The sequence below is a fragment of the Amia ocellicauda genome, chromosome 14, assembly GCF_036373705.1.
Source record: "Amia ocellicauda isolate fAmiCal2 chromosome 14, fAmiCal2.hap1, whole genome shotgun sequence".
NCBI classification, from domain to species: domain Eukaryota; kingdom Metazoa; phylum Chordata; class Actinopteri; order Amiiformes; family Amiidae; genus Amia; species Amia ocellicauda.
This window is the reverse complement of record NC_089863.1, coordinates 7,299,768-7,315,579: the sequence shown is the minus strand read 5'-3', so window position 1 is coordinate 7,315,579 and position 15,812 is coordinate 7,299,768. Positions and strand designations below refer to the sequence as shown.

Genomic DNA, 15,812 nt, shown 5'->3' with positions numbered 1-15,812 from the left:
TTTTGCTTGTTTTTTTATTTATCTGGTGCATTGTCTGTCAATTTCAATACATTTGACTGTTTTTGTTAAATTGTTAAATTGTTAAAAACTTAACACAAATGTAATTGTTTTCATGCTTTAATGCACGTTTCACTTGAGAGTTTATTTGGAATTTGGTTTTTAATCACTTTGAGGTTTTAAATGTTTTTAAATCTTGTAATACAAGAGCTTATTCACCCACCCAAAAAGACCTGCAGGCAAATTATAGTATGTTTTTATTTTAGATTTTAGAAAATTAATTGATTAATGCCATAGATGTGAAATCTACACAACATGTAAACAATTCAAATTAGAATACAAATATGACTCAAATATCAACACTATCAGAGACTTATCAGTCACATTTTAACAGCACTGTTAGAGTGCAGTTTTTTTAATGATTGTTTCAATCAAAACACAAACTAGAAAATCCCAGTTAACCAAGTCATCCAGTGTAAGGATTCTGCTAATAATCATATACAAATATCAATAACTGTAACAGTATTTCACCATAGTAGTGTACTTAATAAATGATACAGATTTGGGCCGTTCACTGCTGGAGAATGGAGTCAGACACAGAACTGTGTGCATTTCTGCTGTGCCTGACAAAGATCTACTCTGATCAGCTGCTTCACACTCCTGTCACACAGCAGACTGAATGGGCTGAATTGGGGGGTAAAATGGGGTGTTTCACCAACTAGCCTAACTGAAGTTCTTCCCATTCTGGGAGCTGCTGTGCGGTTTCTCCCCAGCGTGAATGCGCTGGTGACATTTAAGGCAATTTAAATGACTGAAACTCTTTCCACACTGGGAGCAGCTGTATGGTTTCTCCCCTGTGTGAATGCGCTCATGATATTTAAGGCTACTTGAATGACTGAAACTCTTTCCACACTGGGAGCAACTGTATGGTTTCTCTCCTGTGTGAATGCGCTGGTGAGATTTAAGGCCGCCTGGCTGACGGAAGATCTTCCCACACTGGGAACAGCTGTGAGGTTTCTCCCCCGTGTGTATCCGCTGGTGAGAATTAAGGTTTGCTGCATGGGTGAAGCTCTTTCCACACTGGGAGCAGAAGTAGGGTCTCTCTCCTGTGTGAATGCGCTGGTGATCTTTAAGGTGTGTAGCCCGACTGAAGTTCTTCCCACACATTGTGCAGCTGTAGGGTTTCTCCCCTGTGTGAATGCGCTGGTGAGATTTAAGGCTATCTGCAAGAGTGAAATTCATCCCACACTGGGAGCAGACATAGGGTCTCTCTCCTGTGTGAGTGCGCTGGTGTTCTTTAAGGTGTCCTGCCTGACTGAAACCCTTCCCACACAGCATGCAGTTGTAGGGTTTCTCCCCCGTGTGAATGCGCTGGTGAGATTTAAGGTGTCCTGCCTGATTGAAACTCTTCCCACACTGGGAGCAGCTGTAATTTTTCTCCCCTGTGTGAATGAGCTGGTGATTATTAAGGCTTGCTTTCTGAGTGAAGCTCTTTCCACACTGGGAGCAACAGTAGGGTTTTTCCCCTGTGTGAATGCGCTGGTGATATGTAAGGCTTGCTTTCTGAGTGAAGCACTTTCCACACTGGGAGCAGCTGTGGGGTTTCTCCTCCTTGTGAGTGCGCTGGTGATATTTAAGGCTCTCTGCACGATGGAAGCTCTTCTCACACTGGGAGCATTTGTATGGTTTCTCAACTGTGTGAACACCCTGGTGAGAACGAAGGTGATCTGCCCGAGTGAAGCACTTCCCACACTGGGTGCAGCTGTACGGTTTCTCCCCTGTGTGAATACGCTGGTGAGAATTAAGTGTTGATGATTGGGTGAAGCTCTTCCCACACTGGGAGCAACTGTATGGTTTCTCTCCTGTGTGAGTGCGCTGGTGAATTGTCAGAATTCTTAAACGATCAAAGCTCTTCCCACACAGGCTGCAGCAGTGCACTCTTTTCCCTTTAGGAATGCATTTATGTTTTTTAAAGTTTCCTAAAGTTTTATAAGTTTTCTCACACTGAAGGCAGCGATGGCAGCTCTGATGTTTCCCAGTTTTGTTTGAGGGAGGAGAGTCAGAGCTGGAGGGTCCAGGACGCTGTCTGGACTGTGAAGATGTGCTCTCACCCCTCACTGCACTGCCTCTACTGAGCCCCGTCCTCAAGGCAACAGAGTCAGTGTCACACAGTCCATCTACAGGAAGTTGCGGCTCCAGTTTACAGAGGCTTCCTGTAATATTCTCTAGTTTAAGATTACAAGGTTCATCTTTCAAATCTGTATGCATTTCCCACTCCAGTTCACTGTCCTCTGTCTTAATGTGAACAGACGCAACACTGGGCTCACACTGTGTACTGGCAGAGTCTGGCTCAATACCAGCTGCACTGGGTCCACACTCAGATCCCAGTGCCCAGAATCCCTGTGTTAAACCCACAGTCTGTAGCTCCACCACGTGGCCAGACTCCAGTCCACTGAGCTCCATTTCACTGTGTCTGCTCTCGTGCTGCTCAGACAGACTCTTTTTGTCTTCAGTAGCTGTGGGCTCTTTGTCCTGCCTCAGACTGGAGCCCCACTCCTGCTCACAGGGCTGCTGCTAAGTGGGAGACCTTTTCCCAGAGTCAGGGAGAGCACTGGCCTCTACAGCTCCTGGGGGAGGAGAAGACAGGAGAGCAGATCAGAATAGGGGCATCCCAGCAATTAATCACGGAAAATAAGTCACTAACATTTTACACATTCACTTGCAAATTAAATAAATAAAACCCCAATAGAGCTCTTAATAAATCATACATAACAGATACAGACATATTCAAGATTATTACGATTATTGCAATGAGGTTCCCTTTCAAGTTGAATGGGAAGAGCCTTCTGACCCGTCAATCAGTGAAAGCTTATACCAAAGCTGCCCAATAGGGGCCCTGCTGGCAGGAGGGAGGTGAATTTAGCAGCATAAGCAAGGTCAGTGCCACGGCTGCTGGCAAAGCAGTAGGCAATGAGGAGCAGGGCAGAGAGGTACACAGACATCGATATGACAGACATCGATATGACAATTCAGTCTGTGTTCTGTAGATCTCATTTTCCGCTTGTCAGTGAGGTCACGTTCTTGTAGCACAGATGTCAGCAGTTCTGCACAGATCTGCAGGATTACACCAATCCAAATCATGGTGAAGCGCAGATCTGCACACAGCTGCTGAAATCTGCATGACCAGAACACAACCTGAGTTACTGCTATTTGGGGACTGTAAATGTGATCTGGATTCCATATTAGAAAATAGTTTTTCTTTGTTGTCATTTGAAGAAAATATTGAACTCCAATGATTAGATCTCCATCAAGTGACAGATCTTTTGTTCGCCCAAAGGGAAAATAAAAAAACAGGGCTTTTAATACAGAATGGTAAAAAAAAAGTTATTGGAAAATTGTTTTTTTGTTTAAGTTTTTTCAGGGGAGAGACCGTGTGGACAAACTCTGGTTACAAGGACTTAAAAACACTTGTCAGAGAGACCAGGCAAACATTAAAGTATTTTAAAGGGACATCCAAAACAATCCAGATTGAGCTGTTGATTGCTTGTGTCAAGTGTACAGGGTGCTCTCAAAGTGCACTCGCTGCTGCGCAGACAGCTACAACGGACATGAATAAACAAAGTCAGCTATCAGTGAGTGTTATTTTCAATTATTTATTATACTGCTGCAGTACTAACTATAGACGAATTTGGGGAGCATGCTGTATTACAATCGTGGAGATATTTGTTTTTGACATTTATTTGTATTCTATGCTATAGCTTACTCATATTGGTATTTTTGTGTCATAGGAGTTGTGATAATTATTGTTTATAGCATTGCAGCTTTATTACTTAGAATGTAAATCTACCACATGTATTATTTTCATATTATATATATACACACCAATCAGCCATAACATTATGACCACCTGCCTAATATTGTGTAGGTCCCCCTTTTGCCGCCAAAACAGCCCTGACCCGTCGAGGCATGGACTCCACTAGACCTCTGAAGGTGTGCTGTGGTATCTGGCACCAAGACATTCGCAGCAGAACCTTTAAGTCCTGTAAGTTGCGAGGAGGGGCCTCCATGGATCAGACTTGTTTGTCCAGCGCATCCCACAGATGCTCGATTGGATTGAGATCTGGGGAATTTGGAAGTCAACACCTTGAGCTCGTGATTCATCAGACCAGGCCACCTTCTTCCATTGCTCCGTGGTCCAGTTCTGATGCTCACGTGCCCATTGTAGGCGCTTTCGGCAGTGGACAGGGGTCAGCATGGGCACCCTGACTGGTCTGCGGCTACGCAGTCCCATACGCAACAAACTGCGATGCACTGTGTGTTCTGACACCTTTCTATCAGAACCAGCATTCACTTTTTCAGCAATTTGAGCTACAGTAGCTTGTCTGTTGGATCGGACCACACGGGCCAGCCTTCGCTCCCCACGTGCATCAATGAGCCTTGGCCGCCCATGACCCTGTCGCCGGTTCACCGCTTTTCCTTCCTTGGACCACTTTTGATAGGTACTGACCACTGCAGACCGGGAACACCCCACAAGAGCTGCAGTTTTGAAGATGCTCTGACCCAGTCGTCTAGCCATCACAATTTGGCCCTTGTCAAAGTCGCTCAGATCCTTACGCTTGGCCATTTGTCCTGCTTCTAACACATCAACTTTGAGGACAAAATGTTCACTTGCTGCCTAATATATCCCACCCACTGGCAGGTGCCATGATAACGAGATTATCAGTGTTATTCACTTCACCTGTCAGTGGTCATAATGTTATGGCTGATTGGTGTATACACACACACACATACATACACAAGGCGCTTCAGCACATAGTTGATTTTTTTTTACTATAATGTAACAATTTGAATTTCTTTAAAACAAAAAATGGCAAATCACAATTTATTTGCATTTCTTGTTTTAATTATGCTCTCTCATGATTATTGGTACACATAAACTGAATTGTATCCTTGACCTACCGCTATGTCATAATGACCTTTTAAACTTCTTATAGGTTTTTGCGGGATTGCAACAACTGGAGTGCAAATATACATTATGTCACGTGTTCATAGGTCTTTTCGTGCCCCACCAGTTCATAAACCACGTATGCGTCTCAGCGTAGCGATGCAGAGCAGGGGTTTCTGGGTAAGCACAGCCCGCAGAGGCTCGCAGAGGAGCTGACGTCACTCCTCCGAAATCTCAACACCGTGTCCTGTGAGTCAAGTTCCCAGATTGGGGGGAAAAGGATACCAAACGGGGGACCTAAAGTACAAAACAGGGGGTTCTTTTCCTCATTTTAATTTTCCAACAGTGGTCTCATTTCATTAAGTTTTAAAATATTAAGCCTACCCTTTAACAGTGAAAATGGACTACGCCACTCCCCAATAATATTGGTCTCTGTAGTTAAGTCACTGTTGCCAAATTGGGGGACTTTTAAGTGCACAGGGGGAACCCCCACCACCACCACCACCACCTCACTTCATGAGCCCCCCTCCCCCACCTCACTTCACCAGCAGCACCCCCGGACATCACTTTGTTTCAAAATTTGTGGGGAAAATCTGTTATTTTGGGGATTTGGCTGATTCCCAGTTTGGGGGGAAATTAAGGAGAGGACCTGGCAACACTGCCAGTCTGTCTGTCTGTAGGCATTGCAGCAGGTCAGAGAAATAATGTGGTGACATAGGAAAGTATTTAAAATGCATCTCCTCATCCACGAAACGCATTTGTGGACATAATGAGTATTTTGTCCCTCAAACTGCACATTTCGTGAACATAATTCACATTTTATCCCACGAAATGCCCACGTATTTCGTGCTTGGCAATTTTGGACGAAAGGTAAAATGTACTTTGCTTTCCGTGGACGGAATGAACAATTAGCATCAGGATCAGACAGTGACAGATCAAGACATTGATCCAGAGACCCAGGTTTACAACATGATCAGGATTGAATTACGAAGGAAAGTTAGAAACTTGCTGAGCCGATCAGACAAGAGCTATATCAGGTGCAAATCTAATACAATAATGATAATAATTAATATATGATGTGTAGAAAATCATATGTTTCAACAATCAACATGATTATGAATCTTTCACAATTACTAAATTGATTACAAAGCCCATATTGCTGGCTATATTTATTATATTCAGTCACATTTATATCACAAACTGCGGGTATGGCGGTTGGAGAAGTACATATTTATAGTTCATTAATTTTGAGGAGTTTAACAGCTGAAACGTCATATGTATTTAATTCAAATATTGAGTAACATATAAGAACAGATATGCAGTAGAAATTCACACACGCAGAGATTTGTGTATGTTCTAGTGTTAAGTCTATCCAACTATAGCAAGACACTATAGTTCTGCACATACATGATGCAATTTGTATGTGTGTGTGTGTGCGTGTAATTTCTGTAACATGTCATTAACAGTATGTGTTAATCCATACAATCGTAGGTGCACCATAGAAAATGGGATTGGTTTTCTGTAGATTGCGATGTGTTAATGCGACACTGCCCCCTATGGACGCGTCGACCTTACTGCAAGTCTGTTGGCAGACAGTTGTACATACGACACCCGCGCATGTACGCAGAGACGCAGACGCAGAAGCATAAATCAGACACGGACAAAACACAAACGGGGCTGCTGCGCTGGCAGAAAATGGGGGTGTATAGTATCTTAGGAGAACTTTATATAACAACCGCTAGGCAGTGCTAGTGAGGAGACTGCGCCATGGTTTTAATTCACTATCTATGGCTGTGTCCCAGATCGCACACTTGCTCCCTACACCCTTCGACAAGTGTACACTTTGCGTGACGTTGTGCTGACGTCACAGAGTGTGGACCTGAGTGAGGAGGGTGTAGGGCAGTGGTTCCCAAACCGGTCCTGGGGGATCCCCTACTCTGCTGGTTTTTGTTCCAACCGAGCTGTCAATTACTTAATTGAAACCTTAATTTAACTAATAAGTTCCTAAATCAGAGACTTTTAATTGTTTTAAACAGTAGGGGTTTTAAGTTAAGTGTAGAATTATATTAAAAAACGTTTTGAAGAAACAACTATTTTCTAACACAATTTAAAAAGTAAAATCGAAGCAGATTGTTACTTGAATTAAGGTTTAATGAAGTAATCGAGAGCTCTGTTGGAACAAAAACCAGCAGGGTAGGGGGTCCCCCAAGACCGGTTTGGGAACCAGTGGTGTAGGGTGTAGGTGAAGCTAAAGGTGCTCAATGAGACACACTTCAGCGCCAGCATTCAGCACCTTTGCCTTTGACCGAAAAAATACCATTTCTTGTCCGACTAAATGCTGACAGATGCGATATCAGTGGAAGGTATTTTACTAAATGGACCTATACAACTTTAAAATACGTATTCGTATGAATAATAATCATTATAACTGTGTTTGACACTGCCAACACTGTGCAGCTTCAGTATTCCACAGAGGCTTGTCCTCAAGTGACGTCACAGCGGAGAGCCGACTTATTAAAATGTTTAAATGTACTGAAAAGTAAAATATTTAATTGTATGAAGTGCACGGTTGTATGTATGACTGTGGTTGTTTTCAGAATATCAGTTTTAAAATATCAAATGATATTTCCTCTATCACGGAATGGTTTAAAGTGAATGTAAATGACAATATACAGGCAGTTGGGTAATTCATTATGTAGCGAATGTGTTTCAATTTGTAACTAATTTGTCAGAAGTGAGAGACAGAAGTGTTCACATTGTCTTCGCATTGTATTTTCTTCAGTGATTCGGTTTCATTAAGTACAGGCGTTGTGTGCGAAGATGACAGAAATATGGGGCGTCAAATGTAAAACAGCGCACACTTTTTTTTCGAGTGTCTTTTTTCACACATTTAACTTTTTTTTTCCAACATTTATAAATATTTAGTTTATTTAAATAAATACTTAAATGCTAAATCTCCGTTTTTGAAAAATAAATATTTATCGTTTGATTAAATATTTAACTAAATCCTAAACTAAGTCACAAAATAAATATTTAGTCTAAATATAAATGTTAAATATAAATGTAAATTTTAAATAAATATAAATGTTAAATATAAATATAAATGTTAAATATAAATATAAATGTTAAATGTAAAAGTTAATGTTTGAATGTATGTTTTTATTAATTTAGCTGATTTATAGTAGTTTATATTCAAGGCAATTCAGAATTACTGCTAAAATCATTAAAATACAGACTTAATGTTTTGTATATGAAGACTCTGTATAGGAAGTTGAAGAAAGTGTTTTGTGATAATTATATAATGTTTTATATTAATATTAGCATTAGAAGTAGTTTTGTATACAGACTGAGCGGATTAGATTTAGCAGGACAAGTAAAGGGTCAACAAGGTTGATTTGTTAGAAACTCTTGTCACTAATAAAAGATCACACAGTGCAGAAATAGCCTACAGATGTCTGCTGTGAATTTGTTTGTGACTTAATCGTTTCTCCAGATAGGCAGGAATGTTTCTGTTAACGAGCGATTGACACTAGGTAAATGACGACCGTGGGATCGCATCTTCCTAGTGCACATCAAAGACGGACATCTGCTATGGATCCATCACCTCTTCACGGGAGGACAGATCGTAAACGGACCCGGACCTGTATCTTCTGATTGGATGAACGGCCATAATATGTTACGTCATTTTCCTATAAAGCTGCACTCATGTTTGTAAACATTAATTCTCACTGAAGGAATTTTCCTGACGTGGCGCTTCCGAGCGGCCCGATTAAAGTTCTGTTTGCTTTGTCTCCGCGACTCTCCACTTATTTCCGAGACGGTTCTACAGTATAGTTTCTAATTAACATTTATACTACATATACATGGATCAGATAGGATTAGGTTTAATTTTGCATTTACATCTTCGTGTACTCTTTATTAGTTGATGGTAGCATGTTTTATTAAAGTTAGTAGCTGTAAGGGAGGAGGAGGCTGTCATGACAAAAGCTGATTATGTGGTTCTTTCCTATTGTGTTTATCAATATCCTCATTATTTTCTGTGTGCATTTCCAATTTTCCAGCATTTTTGTTGTAAACGAATAAATAATTTATTCATGGACAATCAGAAAATTATCATGCAAAAGACATGGGAAAAAAAATCTGATTTGCGTGGGAACCCTGGTAAATATAATACGAAATACATATATAAAATAGATATAAATTAGATAAATACATTTACATTTATGTCCCTTTATATTTATCTATTTAGTTATGCCTATTTTTTTTTATTTCGTTCTTGATTTATTTATATGGAACAATGCATCATCCATATACAACAGCATGATCAAGGTCAGCAAAGGCAAATCCGTCTAAAAATCCTCAGGCAAAGAATGTATTTCCATAACTCGCCCAATGATGAGGTTAAAAATGATTCAGCCTGGATAGATTATGTATTTCTTAGGAGACGCCCTTATCCGGGGGGACTTACAAAATATAATAGCATTACAAAAGTGCACCTGCATCCTAAATTGTAATATCTAATAAGACAGTGGTTTTCAAACCGGTCCTCGAGTACCCCCTGCCCTGCTGGTTTTTGTTCCAACTGAGGTCTTCTTAATTGCCTAATTGAATCATTAATTGGCCTAACAAAGCAATATACCATTCAATTAAGTAATTAAGACCTCGGTTGGGACAAAAACCAACAGGGCAGGGGGTACTCCAGGACCGGTTTGGAAACCCATGTAATAAGGGGTCGTCCTAAAACCTGCCCGGAGACGCCTTGTGGCACTAAGTGACGTCCGGAGATCAAATTCAATAACTTTTTTTTTTTATTTAATTCCAGTTGGCGACAGCAAAACGCGATTAAGCCAAGAGATCAACCGACATGATCAAGAACATATCAAGGCGATTTACAATACAAAGCAGTCACATCCCAGCTAACACACAACGATGGCAACATTGTGTGTAAGCAGGGATTTACACTGTACTTAAATGTAGTTTGACAATACACAATGCAATCAAAGCCAGTATAGTATTGTAATAAAAACAATAATAATCATTAATAATAATATCCCTTGTGCTGTTGCTGTATATGTCATGTAAGGGGGTAAGCGGTGCACCATATATGTATATAATTGTCAAGGATGGTCTATGATATATTAGGCCTAATTATGTTCTTTTATTTTCTTTTATTATGATTAGTAGTAGTAGTAGTAGTAGTAGTAGTAGGTGTGATTTACTTATTATTGTGGGTTTGTTTTTCAAAATACTTTGCACTGCTTGTTTGACCGTTTGCTTCACTAATTATTGTTTGATTGTTTAATCCCATTTTGTTTCTTACACAAGCCAGGATACGGATTAATAACGTCCGAGAGTGAACCGTATTCTGTCTTTGCACATTAACTTGCTGCTATTATCTTGACTGGGAAAATAAAGCATTATTTTAGTAGATATGTTATATGTTAAGTAATCACGCAGACTTCTCGCCCTTTGTGTGTGAAATCAATAAATCTGTTATTACCGCAATTCCTTGTGCCCGAGCCTGCGTGGGGGTGTATGAGAGAGACCCTCACAAGACCACCCGTGACATCAATACAAAGACTAATCATAATTAACCGCGAATTCACTTTTAAATACGTCAAGAGGCGGCAGGGGCAACCGGAGCAAAGCTCTGCGGTTTAGCTGCGCCAGTGAAGTCCAGAACCGTTCAGGGCGCACAGGGTAGCCTTGCAAAGCTCCCACAACTCACTGTCTGTAACAATTAAAACATTTAAATCCCAGTACAGGGGCGTTTCCCGGGGGACACAGTTACCCCGCCATGAAGCTTGGCCACCCTACTGCCCCCACCTCTCCTCACTCCAATTTTCGAGATTCTGTGGATTAGCCGGGATGCTTTGTATTGTAAATCGCCTTGATATGTCCTTGATCATGTCTGCTGATCTCCTGGCTTAATCATGTTTTGCTGTCGCCAACTGGACTTAAATAAAAAGAAAGTTATTGTATTTGATCTCCGGGCGTCAACTAGTGCCACCGGGCGCCTCCGGGCAGGTTTTAGTATGTGATCTCCGGGCGCTTTTCGTATAAATGCATACTTGTTAAGACCACTGTCTACATACGTACACCAGAGATTTATACACGAAAACAAATAGTTATTCCAATGTTGTTTTCTTCGTGAAATAAAGCAACCATTTAACAGGAACTGAAATAACATCTACACCAACTTATCTTAGACATTTAAACCTTATTCAAAGACACGGATATGGAAGTTAATATGTAATATCAGTGGTTCAGTGAACACCAGCATTTGCAGATTGTTGCAAAACAAAAAACAAAACAAAAACTTTACTGGTATTTCAGCTGAGAATGAGCAGACTGCGCGGTTCCTCTGGATGAATCGGATGCGTTTGAGAAAGAAACGCGCATTGGAGGAATAAATACAGAGCGACTGCTGTGCACAGTCCGCAACACTGCCAAACAATGCGTAACAGGGTGTAGTAACACAGTATATAACGCTGAAGTATACATTATTTTTCCGTTTTTTTAAACCTCTGGCAGTTTACCGCTTACCTTTGTACCATTTCAAGTTATTCATTGGACTTAAACTGCTTAAATTTCAATAAAAACTGGGGGTGTTCCAAAACCGGTGTATATGAAAAAAGAAAAATGCACTGCGCTGTTTGTTTTGGTGCTGAACCTGCATTCATCAGGCCATTTGCAGGTTGAAAGTTGTTTTAACCACACAAATATTTACCTAAAAAATCCAATTAATCATAAACATTGCTAAACATTTTTTAAATTGAGTTGTTTTAATGTAATATCTGTCAAATAAGTGAATCTAGATACACTAACGAAGTGCATTGTGATCAGCTTTTTTAAAGTCCATATTCCTGTCGTCTTTTTTTTCAGTAGGTCTGTTTGAAACTGTACAATTTCAACTTCATATTGTTACAGTTATACATCATAGCAAATAGGGCGCATGATGTACAGTTTGAAGAAGAGATGGAATTCACAGAATCCCAATAATGTGCAAAACAATTGAAGAGTAAAGTTGGTTTCACTAAGGGACGGTTCAACATTTTTCCAAACATACAGGAGACTATTTTAATACGCACAGTGTACAGATAAATGTTGATCTATTGTCTACTCGATTTTATTTATATATAAAATAATATCTAAACATAGCCAAATTACACAAGTATATAGGAAAATATACAGTAAACACAAAATACAAGTCTTGCATCCTAGATTGTAATAGCTAATAAGTGCAGACAAGATGTGAAGGGGAAAATCAAAATAAACAACACGAGTACTAGCAATGAAAAAGCAAGAAGTATGACGAAAACGTTATACAAGTGCAATTTTACACGACAGCTGAGCCACACAGGGGAATAAACTACTATTACACTAATAGTCTGCATGGCACGTCAGTATCAAATATCGCATGTAAATGAACTCATATCGCTGCGGTGCTCAGATCTAATACTAGATCGATGTCCATTATAGATGAGGTCGGAAGCTGCGCAATGTCGTCTGCAATGAACGGGTTCAACAGAGTCTGTGTCGCTGAGCGGACTGTCTGTCTGAGGAAATGCGCAGCAGCGCACCTCACTGCGCAGGCGCGCCGAGAATATGAAACGAGCGGATGCGCATTTTCAGCCCTGATGAGAAGCCGCACAGATGCGTCACAGAATAAGATCCAGCCCATCGCGTCTGCGCATCGCGTCTCTTTAAACAGCGGACATGAACACAATGAACAAGTTACCTAGGGCAGCTCCCGGGGTCTCTCCTCCTCCGTGTCCGCCGCTTCTCAAAGGCCGCCCGTCCGTCCGAAACTCCGACTCTCTGGTCAATGGCAGCGCACTCGCAGTCAGTACGGGGCTCTGTACGCAGCTGCGCACTTGCTAGGACGGTACTGTCTGATCCGCAGCGGCGGACTGAAGTTGGTCGCACTGGCGCAGAGCTGCGGACGAGCTGCTCCGGCTGTATCCCGCTCTGAGGATGCGCTGCTGCGCTGCCGCGCTGCCGGCGGGAAGGGAAGTCAGGGCGGAGGCCTCGGCTCTATGCAGACCTGAGCAGAGCGCCCTGCTGACATGCTGATCCAGTTCAAATGCTAATGCCATATAACACGATATAATGATACATTTATTTTAGTTGCATAATCGATAATACATTGTGTGTGTGTGTGATGTTTATATAATCATTTAAACTCAACACGTATCTGGCACACAAATATAAAGCTAAATTGCATTTCCCATTGCAGTTTATTTCCCCAAACGAGACGCAAAAGCATTATCATTCTAGACAAAACATTTAATACTTTTAACAGAATAACCGGTTGAATGCACAGGGGGAGGCTCGGACCTGCACTAATATACTGTAGGCTATTGGCATAGTTTAATACACGAAGTCGGCTGTAGGCTACATGAAGCGCAATTGTATTATAACTCCATATTATTAATATAATATTGCATTACAATTCCAGCTGGGTAATAATTACTGTAGAGCTTTCAATATATTCTCAGTTATTTCATAGTATTTAATAAAACCTTTCAACCGACAATGTGTACACTGGTTCTTATTTTAATTATGTGTTTTGTTAGCTCTGGTGTCAATTTCACCAGTGTACACCAGAGCATTATTAATACATTACATGTTGTCAAAGTCAAAAACAAAAACGTAACTAATATGTAAAACAACGATTAGTTGTTATTAATCTAGTTATGAGTAGTTCAGTTACAAAATCTGTCAATACATTGTGATTTGGCACATTTTATATGGAAGTAAAGATGTTTTTATATTCAGACATTCAGACATTCAACAGACATTCAATGGACACTTACCTATAGCCATTTAAAGCATAACAAAATTAATTCACTGATTGTCACAGAAACCTCAAACTAGATGTGATTTATTCTAAAAATGTCTGGCATACTTTTACAACCTTTGTTTTAAATCAAAATTCTACATTTGATTTAATATAAACAAATAATATCAATATTTAAGCCATTTAAGGCCGTAAAAAAACAATAACTAATTCAGTGAATGTCACAGTTACACAGTTAATTCAGCATATCATGCCATCTCACCTGATTCTCGTGGGAAAGAATCTAAGCAAGAATTCTGAACGTTACACCGCTATTCTCACCCCTCTCTTGGTTTTCCATAAAGCATAACTATACTGGTAATTACAAAAATCAAAAGATCAAATAAAATGTATCTTGTTGGTCAGAAGTTGAATTATTGTCACATGGCATACATTTACATGCACTGTAAAATAAAATAGTTTACTGATTGTGATTGTTACGGCAAAGATGCCCCTTCCACTGTTCATCTTCTCTTGCTGTGATGAAGCCTCTGTTGCTCATTCCCAGACACTGTGCTGTTTGGGAAAAGCGTTATTGTTTTAAGATCATGTCAGCATTGTAATCTATAAAATTACATTATTGTTTATTAGTGGAAGTGAAATTATAATACAAAGGACAAAAAACAGAGCAATTGCTTGTCTTCAACACTAGATATTTTAATGGCCTTGCTAGATAACAAAATAATTCCATCACACAGGATTGACATCTCGAATTAAATAGTTTGTTAACAAGAACTCACAGAATAATGTTTGGCCACAGCACACAGTCTGTGAGAGAGAGGCAGAACAAATACAACATGGCACTAAAACAGAGGGGCAACACCCCTCATCGAATAAACAATCCTTATTTGTTAGGTCCAAGACTTAACTATCTGTTCAATCTGTTAAATTACTATATTGAACTTAAAGAGCAGTCCAGGTGAGTGGGCCATCTGGAACCCTGTCTGCAGGGCCTTGTGGATTTCCACTGACTATTTACCACAGTGTTTTACTCAAAATGCTACTCTACAGTTCTTTCACAAGCCTAACTCTACAGCGTCCACCCTCTGGATCCTTCATCTGCAGCCCTTGGCTTCTCACATCCATTCTGCCATTGTAGTGCCTCAATAAATACTGTAACGCTTTTGAGTGTTTGTGTGTACAGAGTATGTGCAGACTCCAATTCAAATGCAGAAACAGCTCTTTATTAAAAGTGTTGGCTCTTGCGTTCTTAAAAGAACAGCAGTGTACTGACAAGACACGGACAGGGAGGAAAGGCGGGGGGGGGGGGCTGTGCTGGACTCCTTCCAACCAATATAACTGATGGGTGAAAAGGACAGTTTGGTGGAGGAGAGGTTGCCTGCTGAGATTGGTAGTTAAACTAGGTGTTGCTGGGTTGTGTTGCAGTGTTTTGATGTTAAACACTGGGACTATTTTTGCACTATTAGCATAGGTGACAATGGAGCCCTAATCCTGCTCTCCCACATTCCAGTGTAGTGACTCGCCCGTTCCCCACACCCGTACCTCTCTCAGAGGTGATTAACTCACCCCTCCCAACAGAGACAGACTGTCTCCTTTCTCATCTTTATCAATAGCTTTTGATATGCTATTGATACAAGCCTGGTAAGCAAACTCTCCTCACTAACCATTTGTTATCCTATTGATACCAGAGACCCCCCTTCCTCAGTCATCTGCATTTACCTCCTTTGCATTAGAACAGAATTAGGAGAATAATTTAAACTGAGGAATATTACCAGGGTTGAATTTCCCCAGATTCAGTTTTATTCCCTACACCATGTTATGGCTAACCCTGCCTAATAAAACAGGGAATACTTACCTCCCCTGCAAGCCACTCATGTGGTTTCAGAGAGTTGAACTTAGTAGCATTATTATTATTATTATTATTATTATTATTATTATTATTATTATTATTATTTCTTAGCAGACACCCTTGTTCAGAGTGACTTATAAGAAAATATAAGAGCATGGTGCAGAGTGTAAGTAGTTTTTCTGTCTTCTGACTGAAATACAGCCACAGCAACCCCATGT

General features: G+C 40.5%; 1 protein-coding gene across 1 annotated transcript; it reads right to left on the bottom strand.

Moving 5' to 3' along the window:
• Window positions 1–241: 241 nt before the first annotated feature.
• On the bottom strand, window positions 242–13,154 carry LOC136768494 (zinc finger protein 678-like). Its single transcript, XM_066722726.1, has 2 exons — window positions 12,684–13,154; window positions 242–2,624 (listed from the first exon to the last, which is right to left on the bottom strand). The coding sequence occupies exon 2, from the start codon at window positions 2,458–2,460 to the stop codon at window positions 721–723; it is 1,740 nt and encodes a 579-aa protein (XP_066578823.1). The 5' UTR covers window positions 2,461–2,624; window positions 12,684–13,154; the 3' UTR covers window positions 242–720.
• Window positions 13,155–15,812: the final 2,658 nt, after the last annotated feature.

Bases quoted from the DNA above. Each gene is read 5' to 3' on its own strand.
- LOC136768494 (XM_066722726.1), bottom strand. From the start codon at position 2,460: ATGGAGCTCAGTGGACTGGAGTCTGGCCACGTGGTGGAGCTACAGACT.